Source organism: Coregonus lavaretus (genome assembly GCF_964263955.1).
Source record: "Coregonus lavaretus genome assembly, chromosome: 10".
Lineage (NCBI taxonomy): Eukaryota > Metazoa > Chordata > Actinopteri > Salmoniformes > Salmonidae > Coregonus > Coregonus lavaretus.
The window spans coordinates 53884498-53904672 of record NC_139997.1 but is presented as its reverse complement, the minus strand read 5'-3'; the positions used below and the strand labels follow the sequence as shown (position 1 = coordinate 53904672).

The following is a 20175-nucleotide window of genomic DNA, read 5'->3' as shown; positions in this document are numbered from 1 at the left end:
ATCCAATTCAGGAAATTCCTGGTCGAAATGCTGGTGAGTTACCGCCTCTCTGATATTCAAAAGTTATTTCCAGCTGTATGTAATAATGCAAAGAACATTCTGGGCTAATAACGTGTGAAATAACATTTTAATGAGCACAAGTGACATCAATAAGGGATCATAGCTTTTCACCTGGATTCACCTGGTCAGACTCTGCCTAGAGCTGGCCGTCCAACCAAACTGAGCAACCGGGCAAGAAGGACCTTGGTCAGGGAGGTGACCAAGAACCCAATGACCACGCTGACAGAACTACAGAGTTCCTTGGCTGATATTGGAGAACCTGCCAGAAGGACAACAGACTCTACAGCACTTCACCAATCTGGGCTTTATTGGAGAGTGGCCAGACGGAAGCCTCTCTTGAGAAAAATGCACATGACAGCACACCTGGAGTTTGCAAAAATGCACGTGAAAGACTCTGAGATCATAAGGAAAAAGTTTATGTGGTCTGATGAGACAAAAATGTAACTCTTTGACATGAATGCAAAGCACTATGTCTGGAGAAAACCTGGCACATCTCATCACCTGTCTAACACCATCCCTACCATGAAGCATGGTGGTGGCAGCATCATGCTATGGGGATGCTTTTCAGCGGCAGGAACTGGGAGACTGGTAAGGATAGAGGGAAGGAACAATGAACGGAGCCAAATACAGGCAAATCCTTGCTGAGTATCTGCTTCAGAGTGCAAACGACCTTAGACTGGAGCGAAGATTTACGTTCTAACAGGACAATGACCCCAAGCATACAGCCAAAACAAAGCTGGAATGGGTTCAGAACAGGAATGTGAAAGTCCTTACGTGACCCAGCCAAAGCCCAGACTTGAATCCTATTGAAAATCTGTGGAAAGACTTGAAGATTGATGTTCACCGCCGCTCCACATCTAACTTAACAGAGCTTGAGAAAATCTGCAAGGAAGAATGGGAGAAAATCCCCAAATCCAGATGTGCAAAGCTGATACAGACATACCCAAGACGACTCCAAAGGTGCTTCTACAAAGTATTGACTCAGGGGTGTGAATACTTAAATGAGTTTTCATTTTCTTTCTTTGCCAACATTTCTAAAAACATGTTTCACGGTGTCATTATGGGGTATTGTATGTAGACGGGTGAGATTTTTATTTTATTTAATCCATTTTTAATTCAGGCTGTAAAAAGACAAAATATGGAATAACTCAAGGGGTATGAATACATTCTGAAGGCACTAACAGCATAATAACTGGGTATAAAGTGGCAGAATTTTAATTGACAAATCAGAACGTTCTATAAACTGAAACCAAGTCACTATAGGCTAACTTTTAATAAAACCAAGTTACTATATAGGCTAGCATTGAATAAAACCAAGTCACAATTACAGGCCAGCATTGAATGACCAAAGTCACTATATAGGCTAGCATTGAATAAAACCAAGTCACTATTACAGGCCAGCATTGAATGACCAAAGTCACTATATAATCTAGCATTGAATGACCAAAGTCACTATAAAATCTAGCATTGAATGACCAAAGTCACTATATAATCTAGCATTGTGTCACGGTTTCGGCCGAGGCTGCCTCTCTCCCTTGTTCGGGCAGGCTTCGGCGTTCGTCGTCTCCGGAATTCTAGCTGCCACCGATTGATGTTTCATGTTCGTTTGCTTTTGTCTGTTTGTTTCTACACCTGTTTCTGTTTTGTAGTAATTAGTGTCCTATAAGTTTCTCGTTGTGTTTGTCTTGTGTTGTGTGTGATTGTTACCGTCAGTCTGTGTATTGCTCGGTTGAGCGTTATTTTCTCCACCGTTTGCTGGAGCGTTCGTTGCACTTGTGTGTGCACTTATTTCATCCTGACGCACCTGTTTGTGCGCATTGTCTTTTCGCCTTCGTGCGTATCTTGCTGTCAGGCTTATTTTTGTCCTGTTGCCTGTGTTTAGGCAGGAATACAGCTTTTTGGAATTCAGTCTGCTTCCTGCGTTTGATTCCTACACCACACCTACAACACGACCTGACAGAATCACACACCTTACAGTATGGAATCAGCAGGAGCCGAAGCAGCACATTCAAGACTGGAAACCCAGGTTCGGGAACAGCAAGAGCAGCTCCTGCAGATGGGGGCCGCCCTGCAGGAGGTGATGACCACCCTCCGAGGCTGGGGTCCGCCTCCACCGCCAGCCGCCCTGCCAGCACCATCGGCCAGCCCACCCAGTCCAGCGCCGGAACCTCGCGGAGTCCGACTATCTCTCCCGAGGTCCTACGACGGGACCGCAGCTGGGTGTCAGGGATTCCTGCTCCAGGTAGAGCTGTACCTGGCCACAGTACATCCGGCACCTTCAGGGCATGAGAGCGTGTCCGCCCTGATCTCCTGCCTGGCCGGTAAAGCGTTGGAGTGGGCCAACGCGGAGTGGAGGAAGATCGACGCCACGACTATTACATACACCGAGTTCTCCCGCCGCTTTAGGGCGGTGTTCGACCATCCCCCGGAGGGGAAAGCGGCGGGGGAGCGTCTGGTCTTCCTCAGGCAGGGGAGGAGGAGTGCCCAGGAATTCGCACTCGAATTCCGTACTCTAGCGGCAGATGCAGGGTGGAATGAGCGGGCCCTCATCGATCTATACCGATGTAGCCTCAGAGAGGACGTCCGTCGGGAGCTGGCCTGTCGGGACACCAGTCTCACTTTCGACCAGCTGGTCGACATGTCAATCAGGTTAGATAACCTATTGGCTACCCGCGGACGTCCTGAGGGGGGTCCGTCCATTCCATCCTCCAGCGCATCCGAGCCGTGTCCTATGGAGCTCGGGGGCGCTGGCGCTAGAGATAGGAGGAGTCGGCAGACTAGGGGGTCCATCCACTGCACCAACTGTGGTCGGGGAGGACACACCGCGGCTAGGTGCTGGGGATGGCCTCCTAGGGGAGATGACGACAGGTCCCGCACTGGGGATTCCTTCCAGGTGAGTAGGCGCCCCACTCACCCAGAGCTCTCTGTTGCCCATTTCTGTATGCCTGTATGTTTTCCACAGGTAGCACCTCATGCCCAGCATAAGGCGCTGGTAGATTCAGGCGCAGCTGGGAATTTTATTGATAAAAAGTTTTGTTTAGCGTTAGGGATTCCCCTCATTCCTGTTGATGTTCCTTTTCCCGTTCACGCCCTAGATAGTCGTCCGTTGGGTACGGGCTTGATCAGGGAGGTCACGGCGCCACTTAGGATGTGTGCGCAGGGGGATCATCAGGAGATGATTCAGCTGTTCCTGATTGACTCTCCTGCGTATCCGGTGGTGCTGGGCATGCCCTGGTTGAGTACCCATAACCCAGTGATTTCGTGGCAGGAGAGGGCTCTGATGGAGTGGTCTGCTCAGTGTGTGGGTAGATGTTTGGGCGTTTCCGTAGGGGCTACCTCGGTGGAGAGTCCAAACCAGGTGCCCGCATTGCACATTCCACCTGAGTATGGGGATTTGGCTATCGCGTTTAGTAAGGCGAGGGCGACGCGGTTGCCACCCCATAGGCAGGGGGATTGTGCGATAAACCTTCAGGCAGGAGCTGCGCTCCCACGGAGTCATGTGTATCCTCTGTCTCAGGAGGAGAAAAAAGCTATGGAGATTTACATAGACGAATCGCTGAGACAAGGATACATACGGCCGTCCACTTCCCCCGCGTCCTCGAGTTTCTTTTTCGTGAAGAAGAAGGATGGTGGTTTGCGTCCGTGCATCGATTACCGTGGTCTCAATCAGATTACGGTGAAGTATAGTTATCCACTCCCGCTGATTGCGACCATGACTGAGTCGTTGCATGGGGCGCGTTTCTTCACGAAATTAGATCTCAGGAGCGCGTACAACTTGGTGCGCATCAAGAAGGATGATGAATGGAAAACAGCCTTTAGTACCACCTCGGGCCATTACGAGTATCTAGTCATGCCATACGGGTTGATGAATGCTCCGTCGGTTTTCCAATCATTTGTGGATGAGATCTTCAGGGACATGCAGGGACAGGGAGTCGTTGTGTACATAGATGACATTCTCGTGTACTCACCTACCCGTGTCGAGCATGTGGCCCTGGTGCGCAGAGTGTTGCGGAGGCTGGTGGAGCACGACCTGTATGTGAAGGCAGAGAAGTGTCTGTTTTTCCAGGAGTCTATCTCCTTTTTGGGGTATCAGTTGTCAGCGTCAGGGGTGAAGATGGAGGTAGACCGAGCGTCGGCCGTGCGTAATTGGCAAACACCAACCACTGTGAAAGAGGTGCAGCAGTTTTTGGGGTTTGCGAATTACTACCGGAGGTTTATCCGGGGTTTTGGGCAAGTGGCAGCTCCCATCACGTCTCTCCTGAAGGGGGGTCCGGTGCGTCTGCAGTGGTCAGTCGAGGCGGACAGGGCGTTTGGGAGGCTGAAGGACCTGTTTACCTCGGCTCCGGTGCTGGCGCATCCGGATCCATCTTTACCATTTCAGGTAGAGGTGGACGCGTCTGAGGCCGGTATTGGCGCCGTGCTTTCACAACGGTCAGGCGCGCCACCTAAACTCCGCCCCTGTGCCTTCTATTCCAAGAAGCTCAGCCCGGCGGAGCGAAATTATGACATAGGGGACAGGGAGCTGTTAGCTGTGGTACAGGCCCTTAAGGTGTGGAGGCACTGGCTTGAGGGGGCTCAACACCCTTTCCTCATTTTGACGGACCACCGTAACCTGGAGTACATCCGGGCAGCGAGGAGGCTGAACCCTCGGCAGGCTAGATGGAGTATGTTTTTGACCCGTTTCTCTTTTAAGATCACCTACATCCCTGGGTCACAAAACGGGAAGGCAGATGCGCTGTCTCGGCTGTATGACGGGGAGGAGAGGTTCGTGGAGCCCACTCCCATACTGCCGGAGTCGTGTCTAGTGGCACCGGTGGTGTGGGAGCTCGATTCTGAGCTCGAGCGGGCATTACGCACCGACCCTAGTCCACCACAATGCCCGGAGGGTCGGAAGTATGTTCCGCTCGAGTGTCGGGATCGATTGATCTATTGGGCTCACACGTCACCCTCCTCTGGACACCCGGGTATCGGCCGGACAGTGCACTGTCTTAGTGCCAAATATTGGTGGCCCACGTTGGCCAGGGATGTGAGGGTTTATGTTTCCTCCTGCTCGGTGTGCGCCCAGTGTAAGGCGCCTAGACATCTGCCTAGGGGTAAGTTACTGCCCCTGCCCGTTCCACAACGACCATGGTCCCACCTCTCGGTGGATTTTATAACTGACCATCCCCTCTCTCAAGGGAATACTACCATCCTGGTCGTTGTGGACCGGTTCTCTAAGGCCTGTCGTTTGCTCCCCATGCCGGGTCTTCCTACTGCCCTGCAGACCGCCGAAGCTATATTCACCCATGTGTTCCGGCACTACGGGGTGCCCGAGGACATTGTGGCTGACCGAGGTCCCCAATTCACCTCCAGAGTCTGGAGAGCTTTTATGGAGCGGTTGGGGGTCTCGGTGAGCCTCACCTCGGGTTACCACCCGGAGAGTAATGGGCAGGTGGAACGCGTTAACCAGGATGTGGGTAGGTTTCTCAGAACGTACTGCCGGGATCGGCCGGAGGAGTGGGCGAGATATGTGCCCTGGGCCGAGATGGCACAGAACTCTCTCCGCCACTCCTCCACCCAACTAACCCCTTTTCAGTGTGTTTTGGGGTACCAGCCGGTTCTGGCACCATGGCATGAGAGCCAGATCGAGGCCCCCGCTGTGGATGAGTGGGTGCGGCGCTCGGAGGAGACGTGGGACGCTGCACACGTCCATCTGCAGCGTGCCATACGTCGACAGAAGACGAGCGCCGACCTACACCGCAGTGAGGGGCCAGTGTACGCACCTGGAGATCGAGTCTGGCTCTCTGCCAGAAACCTGCCCCTCCGCCTGCCCTGTCGGAAGCTGGGTCGGCGGTTTGTAGGGCCATTTAAAGTCCTGAGAAGGTTGAACGAGGTATGTTATAGATTACAGTTACCAGTTGAGTATAAGTGTATTAACCCCTCGTTCCATGTGTCCCTTCTCAGGCCGGTGGTAGCAGGCCCACTCCAAGAACATGAGATCTTGGAGACCCCCCCGCCCCCGTTGGACATCGAGGGGGTACCGGCGTACACCGTGAGATCCATCTTGGATTCTAGACGTCGGAGAGGGGGTCTTCAGTATCTAGTGGAGTGGGAGGGGTACGGTCCGGAGGAGCGGTGCTGGGTGCCGAGGAGAGACATCTTGGACCCGTCGCTCCTGACGGAATTCCATCGGGGGTATCCGACGCGCCCTGCGCCGCGGCCTCCGGGTCGTCCCCAAGGCCGGAGTCGGCGCGCGTCTGGAGCCGCGCGTCAAGGGGGGGGTACTGTCACGGTTTCGGCCGAGGCTGCCTCTCTCCCTTGTTCGGGCAGGCTTCGGCGTTCGTCGTCTCCGGAATTCTAGCTGCCACCGATTGATGTTTCATGTTCGTTTGCTTTTGTCTGTTTGTTTCTACACCTGTTTCTGTTTTGTAGTAATTAGTGTCCTATAAGTTTCTCGTTGTGTTTGTCTTGTGTTGTGTGTGATTGTTACCGTCAGTCTGTGTATTGCTCGGTTGAGCGTTATTTTCTCCACCGTTTGCTGGAGCGTTCGTTGCACTTGTGTGTGCACTTATTTCATCCTGACGCACCTGTTTGTGCGCATTGTCTTTTCGCCTTCGTGCGTATCTTGCTGTCAGGCTTATTTTTGTCCTGTTGCCTGTGTTTAGGCAGGAATACAGCTTTTTGGAATTCAGTCTGCTTCCTGCGTTTGATTCCTACACCACACCTACAACACGACCTGACACATTGAATGACCAAAATCACAATATAGTCTAGCATTGAATGACCAAAGTCACAATATAGTCTAGCATTGAATGACCAAAGTCACTACTATATAATCTAGCATTGAATGACCAAAGTCACTATATAGGCTAGCATTGAATGACCAAAGTCACTATATAGGCTAGCATTGAATGACCTAAGTCACTATATAGGCTAGCATTGAATGACCAAAGTCACTATATAGGCTAGCATTGAATGAACAAAGTCACTATATAATCTAGTATTGAATGACCAAAGTCACTATATAATCTAGCATTGAATGACCAAAGTCACTATATAGGCTAGCATTGAATGACTAATGTCACTATATAGGCTAGCATTGAATGACCAACGTCACTATATAGGCTAGCATTGAATGACCAAAGTCACTATATAGTCTAGCATTGAATGACCAAAGTCACTATATAATCTAGCATTGAATGACCAAAGTCACTATATAGTCTAGCATTGAATGACCAAAGTCACAATATAGTCTAGCATGGAATGACCAAAGTCACTATATAGGCTAGCATTGAATGACCAAAGTCACTATATAGGCTAGCATTGAATAAAACCAAGTCACTATTACAGGCCAGCATTGAATGATCAAAGTCACTATATAATCTAGCATTGAATGACCAACGTCACTATATAGTCTAGCATTGAATGACCAAAGTCACAATATAGTCTAGCATTGAATGACCAAAGTCACTATAAAATCTAGCATTGAATGACCAAAGTCACTATATAGTCTAGCATTGAATGACCAAAGTCACTATATAATCTAGCATTGAATGACCAAAGTCACTATAAAATCTAGCATTGAATGACCAAAGTCACTATATAATCTAGCATTGAATGACCAAAGTCACTATATAATCTAGCATTGAATGACCAAAGTCACTATAAAATCTAGCATTGAATGACCAAAGTCACTATATAATCTAGCATTGAATGACCAACGTCACTATATAGTCTAGCATTGAATGACCAAAGTCACTATATAGTCTAGCATTGAATGACCAAAGTCACTATATAATCTAGCATTGAATGACCAAAGTCACTATAAAATCTAGCATTGAATGACCAAAGTCACAATATAATCTAGCATTGAATGACCAACGTCACTATATAGTCTAGCATTGAATGACCAAAGTCACTATATAGTCTAGCATTGAATGACCAAAGTCACTATATAATCTAGCATTGAATGACCAAAGTCACTATAAAATCTAGCATTGAATGACCAAAGTCACTATAAAATCTAGCATTGAATGACCAAAGTCACTATATAATCTAGCATTGAATGACCAATGTCACTATATAGGCTAGCATTGAATGACCAATGTCACTATATAGGCTAGCATTGAATGACCAAAGTCACTATATAGGCTAGCATTGAATGACCAAAGTCACTAGCATTGAACCAGTTAAACAAGGTTTGTTATTATGTCAGCCAAAAGGGCTGGACACCCCTACTTCCCCTTGAGTTATCCTCTTTCTTCCTCCACCCTCGCTCGCCTACACATCACCTTTCATATTATCAGCAAGACCATTTGGTGAGTTAAATAAACACTTGTAATAGGAGTCAGTTTTCTGCTGTAAAAAAAGTTGTGACACTATTAAAATCTGACTTTCAACCAATAAAAAACACTTTGCTCCATGACATGACATTTCAAAAAGCCCATTGAAGACTTAGTCAGCTGCCAAATGGCCATCCGTTTGTGGCTCAAAATCAATTTCTTATTCAATCTACCGTGTCCACCTCCTATTCTGAGCAATGGAGAGTGAGACTTGTGGTCAGACTCGCTCAGGTGGATCAAACTTAAACTTGCGCCTTTTTTAAATGCTGATTTGAATGTCATTGAGAAAACAGAAAGGTGTAAAAAAAATACATCCTTTCTGAATTTAAAAGTAATCCTAGAAGTAATCATCTAGGTTTTCAAAAGTATCATAATGGATTAAAATTCCAGTATTTTTGTAATCAGAGAGGATGCACACGCGCCATGGATGGGTACCTGTACTCTATGTATGTGTAGGATGAATGTGCCAGAGGCTGCCTTTATGAACACATCTCACATCTCCCAGTAAGCAAAATTACTTTTGTTTACCCTTGGGAGATTTCACAAGGCAAGATCAAATTCCATCAAACATGTCTTCTATCAACACTCGGATTGGTATTATGTCAACGCAGAGAATCCCCCTTCTCTGGTGAGAAGGAGAAAGAAACAAAGAAAGAAAGAGAGCTTGTGTGTCTGTGTGTGTGTGCATGCGTGCTTATGCATATGTACTCACAGTGAGTTAGGGCGGCTCTGTGAGTTCTGCCTGGCCATCAGGCCCCCGTCCTGGTCTCCGTCAGTGCTGGTCAGGCTGTTGCGTGGGGTCCACCCGTGGCCGTGGCTACCGCTGCTGTTATGGTTGACCGCTGCTGAGGAGGAAGAGCGGGTGGCTGAGCGGTTGTTGTGGGGGGCATTGGCCTGGGTCGGCTGAGGCTGCTGGGGCTCTGGAGTAGAGTTCACTACCACGCTGTTCCTCTTCTCAACTACATAACAGCAAGAGGAAGATGTACACTGAGTATACAAAACATTAAAAACACCTGCTCTTTCCATGACATAGCTATGATCCCTTATTGATGTCACTTGTTAAATCCACTTCAATCAGTGTAAATGAAGGAAAGGATACAGCTTAAAGAAGGATTGAGACATGGATTGTGTATGTGTGCCATTCATAGGTGAATGGGAAAGACAAAAGATTTAAGTGCCTTTGAACGGGTTATGGTAGTAGGTGCCAGGCGCATCGGTTTGTGTAAATAACTTCAACGCTGCTTGGTTTTTCACGCTCAGTTTCCTGTGTGTATCAAAAATGGTCCAACACCCAAAGGACATCCAGCCAATTTGACGCAACTGTGGGAAGCATTGGAGTCAATATGAGCCAGCATCCCTGTGGAACACTTTCGACACCTTGTAGAGTCCATGCCCCAACAAATTGAGGCTGTTCTGAGGGCAAAGGGGGTGCAACTCAATATTAGGAAGGTTTTCTTAATGTTTGGTATACTCAGTGTATATGTTACGGTTACCACTTGAGTGGGTGAGGAGGATATTTAAGATTGTTAATCAATGTGTCAGCCGCTAAAGCAAATAAAATACTGTCAATAGATGTTTTTCTTCTAATAAAGTAATTTCTAATAAGGAGGATGAACAAATCTCAGGCAATGTGGATGTCTCCTGTCCCGACTGACACTTTGAACATCGAAGAAGGGTGTGTGGGGTGAAGAGTGTGTGTTGTGCTTCTGCCTACCTTTCTGGGTGTGTGTGGGTGTGTGGAAGAGGGTGAGGGGTCTTTCGCTGCAGGACGGGGCCTTGTTCTCGGTGCTCCTCCTCCGAGACTGCAGGTTGAGCTGTAGGTTGGCCGGGCCACCTCCCGGAACTGGCATATCCTTGAATATCTGCACACACAGGACTGGCAAATTCAACCTACACATACACAGACTACAGGTACCCACCCATGGCTAATAAAACTTACTCACACAACTAACTATACATTAGTTCACACAACTATACATAGTTTGACAATTCTATAGTAGGGCCTTTGTGAGAAGAGAGGAGACTGGAATGACCAGTTAGCCATTGCGTAATATTCTCCATTTCATTCCCATAATGTTTTCAGTTATTCAGAGATGTTATCAGCAAATTATACTGTTGATGCTTATCTTCCCAACACTGTCTTGCAGCCTCCATTCCTCTGACAACACTGCTCCATTCAGATAATCAAATCAAAACTCTGGGGTTGATGAATCTCAGATCAATCGCTGCTCAAGTAAAAGTGGGTCATTAGTTTTCACAGGCATGCTTAGTGAGAAATACTCCTCCACCCAGGCTAACCGGATTACAGTTGTGACTTTTCTCACCCTTCCTCCCTTCCTCTCACGGGCCCCTTTTCAGAATGTGCTTGACTTAGAAACAACATTAGGTACTGGGTATTGGACAGAGGTTGAACAGTTGCCCTAAACACCATTTAGTATGTCCAGGAAAAGAGAAATGTGGTAAGCCATGAGTGATAGGGGCTGGGACTTAGAGACTAGCGCTGTCATCCACGACTGGGTGTTGGACTATGTTGAACGACTGACTCACCCTCTCATGGTTTTCGATGAGGATCTCTACCACAATGTTCTGGAACTTGATGTCCATGATGGCGGCCACAGTCTCCTCCTGGGGCCTCAGCAGGGTGGGGCCGAACACCACGCCCAGATTGGCCACAGTCATCAGGTTCTGCTGGTGGTGACTGGCCACACTGGGGAGGTAGGGAGGGGAAAGAAAGGAGAAAGATGAAGAGGTATGTTTGTGAGTGAGTGAGTGAGTGAGTGAGTGAGTGAGTGAGTGAGTGAGTGAGTGAGTGAGTGAGTGAGAGATATGCCCAAGGCATGTTTTTGCATATTATTTGGGAATGCCCAGAGGTCCTCTCATTCTGGAATCAGGTTTTGATATCTTTATCCACCATAGTTGTTAAAAATATTCAATTTTCACCAACAACACTCAATGACGATTCTTCCATGGAACTTACTGGTCGCGAAAAAACAATATGGCTAGCCGGACTTACAGCAGCCAAAAAGATTGTTGTGTTGCATTGGCAAGAACCTTACTCTCTGTCAAAGAGCACTTTCATTTATGAACCCAGCTAACATGGAACTTTCTGTGTCCCATATGCATGGTGCTAAAAGAGACAAATGTTGAGCTATGGTCTACTGTTATTGAAAAAATAAGAGAACTGCTATGATATCTTCAGTAAATGGGCTCCTGTGTGGGTGGGGGGTGGGAATGGGTGGGTGTTTCGTTTTTTGTCTGTGTTACCATGAATTAAAATGAAATACAATCAATTGATCACCCCAACAACAACAACATCTCGCTAGTGTGCTATAAAAGGAATAGAGTGCCATTTGAGACACAAAATAATAGGTGATGGGCATTCCGAGTCGTTTCAGTGAGCTGGCTTATTTGGCTCTGTTCAGCTAAAATATATGTTAATTTGTCTCCCAAACGGGTCTTCATTCTGTAGCGCTTAAAATGTACCTAAAACCATGAGAAAATCTCTAATGTTAAGCCAACAAGTTATGTCAGATTGTGACAGGCAAGTTCAAATACATTTTAAAGCCAACAAGTTATGTCAGATTGTGACATGCAAGTTCAAATACATTTTTACCTGACCAAATTATTAGATGGCCTGCAAAAAAAATATGTACACATTGCAAAAATGTGTGGACCAGAAAAAGGCTCTCTCCTCACTATATATTGTTCCTGCAGTGAGGAATTACAATCTTCAGTGAACTTATTTGCAGATAATCGTTGTTTGGAGCTCAAAAAGCAGTAGTAAAAGTATGCAAATCAGGGAGCCAAATGAACTGCTCTTTCAAAGATGCGATTTGGTTCCAGATGTTCAATAAAAAGACCCGTTCAAAAAGAGCCGTTCATTATCGAACGACCCATCACTATCACTGATGTGTTCTTTAATTGCAACACATATCACTAATGCCAGTTGGCCGACATTCATAGTGAGAGCACACATTCTTCCCAATCAAAGTCAAATCGCAGTTGGGAGTTTTGCTGAGACCAGAAAAACGCCAGAAAAAAAAGCATTTTCTCTTTGGCCCTGTCCAGTGTTAGTGTTGCATGGTGTTATTACTGGCTGGATGACAGACTCAGAAATTATTCAGAACCCTTCCCTTTTTCCACATTGTGTTACGTTACAGCCTTATTCTAAAATGGATTAAACAAAAGAAAAATCCTCATCAATCTACACACAATACCCCATAATGATGAAGCGAAAACAGGTTTTTAGATTTTTGGGCAAATGTATTAAAAATAAAAACCTAAATACCTTCCATACATAACTATTCAGACCCTTTGCTATGAGACTCGAAATTGAGCTCAGGTGCATCCTGTTTCCATTGATCATCCTTGAGATGTTTCTACAACTTGAAGCCACTCCTCAGTAAAAGGCACATGACAGCCCTCTTGGAGTTTGCCTAAAGGCACCTAAAGGACTCTCAGACCATGAAAAACAACATTCTCTGGTCTGATGAAACCGAGGATGAACTCTTTGGTCTGAATGCCATGCGTCATGTCTGGAGGAAACCTGGCACCATCCCTACAGTGAAGCATGGTGGTGGCAGAATCATGCTGTGGGGATGTTTTTCAGCGGCAGGGACTGAGAGACTAGTCAGGATCGATGGAAAGATGAACAGAGCAAAGTACAGAAATATCCTTGATAAAAACCTGCTCCAGAGCACTCAGGACCTCAGACTGGGGCGAAGGTTCACCTTCCAACAGGACAACAATCCTAAGCACACAGCCAAGACAACGCAGGAGTGGCTTCGGGACAAGTCATTGAATGTCCTTGAGTGGCCCAGCCAGAGCCCGGACTTGAACCCGATCGAACATCTCTGGAGAGACGTGAAAATAGCTGTGCAGCGACGCTCCCCATCCAACCTGACAGAGCTTGAGAGGATCTGCAGAGAAGAATGGGAGAAACTTCCCAAATACAGGTGTGCCAAGCTTGTAGCGTCATACCCAAGAAGACTAGAGGCTGTAATCGCTGCCAAAGGTGCTTCAACAAAGTACTGAGTAAAAGGGTCTGAATAGTTACGTAAATGTGATATTTCAGTTTTGTTTTATTTATACATTTGCAAAGAAATAAAAAATAAACTGTTTTTGCTTTGTCATTATGGGGTATTGTGTGTAGATTGATGAGGGGAAAAAACAAATCCATTTTAGAATAAGGCTGTAACGTAACAAAACGTGTAACGTAACAAAACGTGTTAAAAGTCAAGGGGTCTGAATACTTTCCGAATGCACTGTATTCTAATCCAAAAGCAGCTCAGGCTTTAAGGGGTAAAATAAAACACTGCTTCAGAGGTAAAATAAAACACTGCTGCATCATAGTGGACATGCCAACAAAGTCAAGCCCTCCCTTTAGCTAGGTTTCGAACACTTCACCACTGTCATTATCCAACATTTGCCCATTTCGATCTATAGAAACACTGAAATGTACGATTTCTGGATTTACCGTCTCATATGTAATGGGACATGAAATGCAAATAGATACAGTACCAGTCAAAAGTTTGGACACATCTACTCATTCCAGGGTTTTTCTTTATTTTTATTATTTTCTACATTGTAGAATAATAGTGAAGACATCTAAACTATGAAATAACACATATGGAATCATTTAGTAACCAAAAAAGTGTTAAACAAATCAAAATATATTTTATATATGAACAGTTGATGTTGAGATGTGTCTGTTACTTAAACTCTGTGAAGCATTTATTTGGGCTGCGATTTCTGAGGCTGGTAACTCTAATGAACTAACTCTGGGTCTTCCATTCCTGTGGCAGTCTTAATGAGAGCCAGTTTCATCATAGCGCTTGATGGTTTTTGTGACTGCACTTGAAGAAACTTTCAAAGTTCTTAAAATGTCCCGTATTGACTGACCTTCATGTCTTAAAGTACTGGACTGTTGTTTCTCTTTGCTTATTTGAGCTGTTCTTGCCATAATATGGACTTGGTCTTTTACCAAATAGGACTGTCTTCTGTATACCCCCCTACCTTGTCACAACACAACTGATTGGCTAAAACGCATAAAATTCCACAAATTAACTTTTAAGAAGGCACACCTGTTAATTGAAATGCATTCCAGGTGACTACCTCATGAAGCTGGTTGAGAGAATGCCAAGAGTGTGCAAAGCTGTCATCAAGGCAAAGGGTGGCTATTCGAAGAATCGCAAATATAAAATATATTTTGATTTGTTTAACACTTTTTTGGTTACTACATTATTCCATATGTGTTATTTCATAGTTTTGATGTCTTCACTACTATTCTACAATGTAGAAAATAGTACAAAATAAAGAAACACCCAATGAGTAGGTGTGTCCAAACTTTTGACTGGTAATGTAAACAGACATGGTGAATGCAAGTGAAATCTAACTCATGAAGACTGGTTAGGGATGACCCATAATCCTATCTCAGCATGCTGGACAACAATAAAGAGAGTAAGACTTTTAGCTCTGCAGCCTGCCTCTGACAGCAACCTACCGTCACCCTGACATAATCCTAATGCTGGAGAAACACTGAGACAGACAGATGACTCCACTGCCTCAGAGACAGACAGATTGGACTGCCTCAATTGGACAACAATACCCAAAAGAAGAGAATGAGGCCGGGACCAAACGAATGCTGTGTGTTGATGATGGTGTGTAGTAGGGGGAACACAGGGGAAAGCTAGGAGCCATTACTGCTTACTCAATCAATCAATCAATCAATTTTATTTTATATAGCCCTTCTTACATCAGCTAATATCTCGAAGTGCTGTACAGAAACCCAGCCTAAAACCCCAAACAGCTAGTAATGCAGGTGTAGAAGCACGGTGGCTAGGAAAAACTCCCTAGAAAGGCAAAACCTAGGAAGAAACCTAGAGAGGAACCAGGCTATGAGGGGTGGCCAGTCCTCTTCTGGCTGTGCCGGGTGGAGATTATAACAGAACCATGCCAAGATGTTCAAAAATGTTCATAAGTGACAAGCATGGTCAAATAATAATCAGGAATAAATCTCAGTTGGCTTTTCATAGCCGATCATTAAGAGTTGAAAACAGCAGGTCTGGGACAGGTAGGGGTTCCATAACCGCAGGCAGAACAGTTTAAACTGGAATAGCAGCAAGGCCAGGCGGACTGGGGACAGCAAGGAGTCACCACGGCCGGTAGTCCCGACGTATGGTCCTAGGGCTCAGGTCTCTCAGTTGGCTTTTCATAGCCGATCATTAAGAGTTGAAAACAGCAGGTCTGGGACAGGTAGGGGTTTCGTAGCCGCAGGCAGAACAGTTGAAACTGGAATAGCAGCAAGGCCAGGCGGACTGGGGACAGCAAGGTGTCATCATGCCCGGTAGTCCTGACGTATGGTCCTAGGGCTCAGGTTCTCAGAGAGAAAGAGAGAACGAGAGAATTAGAGAGAGCATACTTAAATTCACACAGGACACTGGATAAGACAGGAGAAGTACTCCAGGTATAACCAACTAACCCCAGCCCCCCGACACATAAACTACTGCAGCATAAATACTGGAGGCTGAGACAGGAGCGGTCCGGAGACACTGTGGCCCCATCCGAAGAAACCCCCGGACAGGGCCAAACAGGAAGGATATAACCCCACCCACTCCGCCAAAGCACAGCCCCCGCACCACTAGAGGGATATCCCCAACCACCAACTTACAATCCTGAGACAAGGCCGAGTATAGCCCACAGAGGTCTCCACCACAGCACAAACCAAGGGGGGGGCGCCAACCCAGACAGGAAGATCACGTCAGTAACTCAACCCACTCAAGTGACGCACCCCTCCCAGGGACGGCATGAAAGAGCACCAGCAAGCCAGTGACTCAGCCCCTGCAACAGGGTTAGAGGCAGAGAACCCCAGTGGAGAGGGGAACCGGCCCGGCAGAGACAGCAAGGGCTGTTCGTTGCTCCAGCCTTTCCGTTCACCTTCACACTCCTGGGCCAGACTACACTCAATCATATGACCTACTGAAGAGATAAGTCTTCAGTAAAGACTTAAAGGTTGAGATCGAGTCTGCGTCTCTCACATGGGTAGGCAGACTGTTCCATAAAAATGGAGATCTATAGGAGAAAGCCCTGCCTCCCGCTGTTTGCTTAGAAATTCTAGGGACAATTAGGAGGCCTGCGTCTTGTGACCGTAGCGTACGTATTGGTATGTACGGCAGGACCAACTCGGAAAGATAGGTAGGAGCAAGCCCATGTAACGCTTTATAGGTTAACAGTAAAACCTTGAAATCAGCCCTTGCCTTAACAGGAAGCCAGTGTAGGGAAGCTAGCACTGGAGTAATATGATCAAATTTCTTGGTTCTAGTCAGGATTCCAGCAGCCGTATTTAGCACTAACTGAAGTTTATTTAGTGCTTTATCCGGGTAGCCGGAAAATAGAGCATTGCAGTAGTCTAACCTAGAAGTAACAAATGCATGGATTAATTTTTCTGCATCATTTTTGGACAGAAAATTTCTGATTTTTGCAATGTTACGTAGATGGAAAAAAGCTGTCCTTGAAACAGTCTTGATATGTTCGTCAAAAGAGAGATCAGGGTCAAGAGTAACGCCTAGGTCCTTCACAGTTTTATTTGAGACGACTTTACAACCATCAAGATGAATTGTCAGATTTAACAGAAGATCTCTTTGTTTCTTGGGACCTAGAACAAGCATCTCTGTTTTGTCCGAGTTTAAAAGTAAAAAGTTTTCAGCCATCCACTTCCTTATGTCTGAAACACAGGCTTCTAGCGAGGGCAATTTTGGGGCTTCACCATGCTTCATTGAAATGTACAGCTGTGTGTCATCCGCATAGCAGTGAAAGTTAACATTATGTTTTCGAATAACATCCCCAAGAGGTAAAATATATAGTGAAAACAATAGTGGTCCTAAAACGGAACCTTGAGGAACACCGAAATGTACAGTTGATTTGTCGGAGGACAGACCATTCACAGAGACAAACTGATATCTTTCCGACAGGTAGGATCTAAACCAGGCCAGAACTTGTCCGTGTAGACCAATTTGGGTTTCCAGTCTCTCCAAAAGAATGTGGTGATCGATGGTGTCAAAGGCAGCACTAAGGTCTAGTAGCACGAGGACAGATGCAGAGCCTCGGTCTGACGCCATTAAAAGGTCATTTACCACCTTCACAAGTGCAGTCTCAGTGCTATGATGGGGTCTAAAACCAGACTGAAGCATTTCGTATACATTGTTTGTCTTCAGAAAGGCAGTGAGTTGCTGCGCAACAGCTTTTTCTAAAATTTTTGAGAGGAATGGAAGATTCGATATAGGCCGATAGTTTTTTATATTTTCCGGGTCAAGGTTTGGCTTTTTCAAGAGAGGCTTTATCACTGCCACTTTTAGTGAGTTTGGTACACATCCGGTGGATAGAGAGCTGTTTATTATGTTCAACATAGGAGGGCCAAGCACAGGAAGCAGCTCCTTCAGCAGTTTAGTAGGAATAGGATCCAGTATGCAGCTTGAAGGTTTAGAGGCCATGATTATTTTCATCATTGTGTCAAGAGATATAGTACTAAAACACTTAAGTGTCTCTCCCGATCCCAGGCCCTCGCAGAGCTGTGCAGATCCAGGACAGCTAAGCCCTGGAGGAATACGCAGATTCAAAGAGGAGTCCGTAATTTGCTTTCTAATGGTCATGATCTTTTCCTCAAAGAAGTTCATGAATTTATCACTGCTGAAGTGAAAGCCATCCTCTCTTGGGGAATGCTGCTTTTTAGTTAGCTTTGCAACAGTATCAAAAAGAAATTTTGGATTGTTCTTATTTTCCTCGATTAAGTTGGAAAAGTAGGATGATCGAGCAGCAGTGAGGGCTCTTCGGTACTGCACGGTACTGTCTTTCCAAGCTAGTCGGAAGACTTCCAGTTTGGTGTGGCGCCATTTCCGTTCCAATTTCCTGGAAGCTTGCTTCAAAGCTCGGGTATTTTCTGTATACCAGGGAGCTAGTTTCTTATGACAAATGTTTTTCGTTTTTAGGGGTGCAACTGCATCTAGGGTATTGCGCAAGGTTAAATTGAGTTCCTCAGTTAAGTGGTTAACTGATTTTTGTCCTCTGACGTCCTTGGGTAGGCAGAAGGAGTCTGGAAGGGCATCAATGAATTTTTGTGTTGTCTGAGAATTTATAGCACGACTTTTGATGCTCCTTGGTTGGGGTCTGAGCAGATTATTTGTTGCGATTGCAAACGTAATAAAATGGTGGTCCGATAGTCCAGGATTTTGTGGAAAAACATTAAGATCTACAACATTTATTCCATGGGACAAAACTAGGTCCAGAGTATGACTGTGGCAGTGAGTAGGTCCAGAGACATGTTGGACAAAACCCACTGAGTCGATAATGGCTCCGAAAGACTTTTGGAGTGGGTCTGTGGACTTCTCCATGTGAATATTAAAATCACCAAAAATTAGAATATGATCTGCTATGACTACAAGGTCTGATAGGAATTCAGGAAACTCAGAGAGGAATGCTGTATATGGCCCAGGAGGCCTGTAAACAGTAGCTATAAAAAGTGATTGAGTAGGCTGCATAGATTTCATGACTAGAAGCTCAAAAGATGAAAACGCCATTTTTTTTTTTGTAAATTGAAATTTGCTATCGTAAATGTTAGCAACACCTCCGCCTTTGCGGGATGCACGGGGAATATGGTCACTAGTGTAACCAGGAGGTGAGGCCTCATTTAACACAGCAAATTCATCAGGCTTAAGCCATGTTTCAGTCAGGCCAATCACATCAAGATTATGATCAGTGATTAGTTCATTGACTATGACTGCCTTTGAAGTGAGGGATCTAACATTAAGTAACCCTATTTTGAGATGTGAGGTATCACGATCTCTTTCAATAATGGCAGGAATGGAGGAGGTCTTTATCCTAATAAGATTGCTAGGGTGAACACCGCCATGTTTAGTTTTGCCCAACCTAGGTCGAGGCACAGACACAGTCTCAATGGGTATGGCTGAGCTGACTACACTGACTGTGCTATTGGCAGACTCCACTAAGCTGGCAGGTTGGCTAACAGCCTGCTGCCTGGCCTGCACCCTATTTCACTGTGGGGCTAGAGGAGTTAGAGCCCTATCTATGTTGGTAGATAAGAGGAGAGCACCCCTCCAGCTAGGATGGAGTCCGTCACTCCTCAGCAGGTCAGGCTTGGTCCTGTTTGTGGGTGAGTCCCAGAAAGAGGGCCAATTATCCACAAATGTTATCTTTTGGGAGGGGCAGAAAACAGTTTTCAACCAGCGATTAAGTGCTGAGACTCTGCTGTAGAGCTCGTCACTTCCCCTAACTGGGAGGGGGCCAGAGACAATTACTCGATGCCGACACATCTTTCTAGCTGATTTACACGCTGAAGCTATGTTGCACTTGGTGACCTCTGACTGTTTCATCCTAACATCGTTGGTGCCGACGTGGATAACAATATCTCTATACTCTCTACACTCGCCAGTTTTAGCTTTAGCCAGCACCATCTTTAGATTAGCCTTAACGTCGGTAGCCCTGCCCCCTGGTAAACAGTGTATGATCGCTGGGTGATTCGTTTTAAGTCTAATACTGCGGGTAATGGAGTCGCCAATGACTAGGGTTTTCAATTTGTCAGAGCTAATGGTGGGAGCCTTCGGAGTCTCAGACCCCGTAACGGGAGGAGTAGAGACTAGAGAAGACTCAGACTCAGACTCCGACTCGCTACATAATGGGGAAAACCGGTTGAAGGTTTCTGTCGGCTGAATGAGCGACACCGGTTGAGCATTCCAACAGTATTTCCCTCCAGAAGCCATGAGAAAGTTGTCCGGCTGCGGGG

General features: G+C 46.0%; 1 protein-coding gene across 2 annotated transcripts in view; it reads right to left on the bottom strand.

Annotated features, from left to right (window-relative positions):
* Positions 1-20175, bottom strand: part of LOC311136599 (rho GTPase-activating protein 26-like) — a 161933-nt gene that overhangs the window by 42791 nt on the left and 98967 nt on the right. For both annotated transcript variants that reach the window (XM_084170791.1, XM_084170792.1), the window contains exons 18-20: positions 10929-11088; positions 10096-10243; positions 9094-9340 (exon numbers count right to left, since the gene is read on the bottom strand). In XM_084170791.1, coding sequence (XP_084026917.1) covers positions 9094-9340; positions 10096-10243; positions 10929-11088 — 555 coding nt within the window. The remainder of the gene's footprint in view (positions 1-9093; positions 9341-10095; positions 10244-10928; positions 11089-20175) is intronic.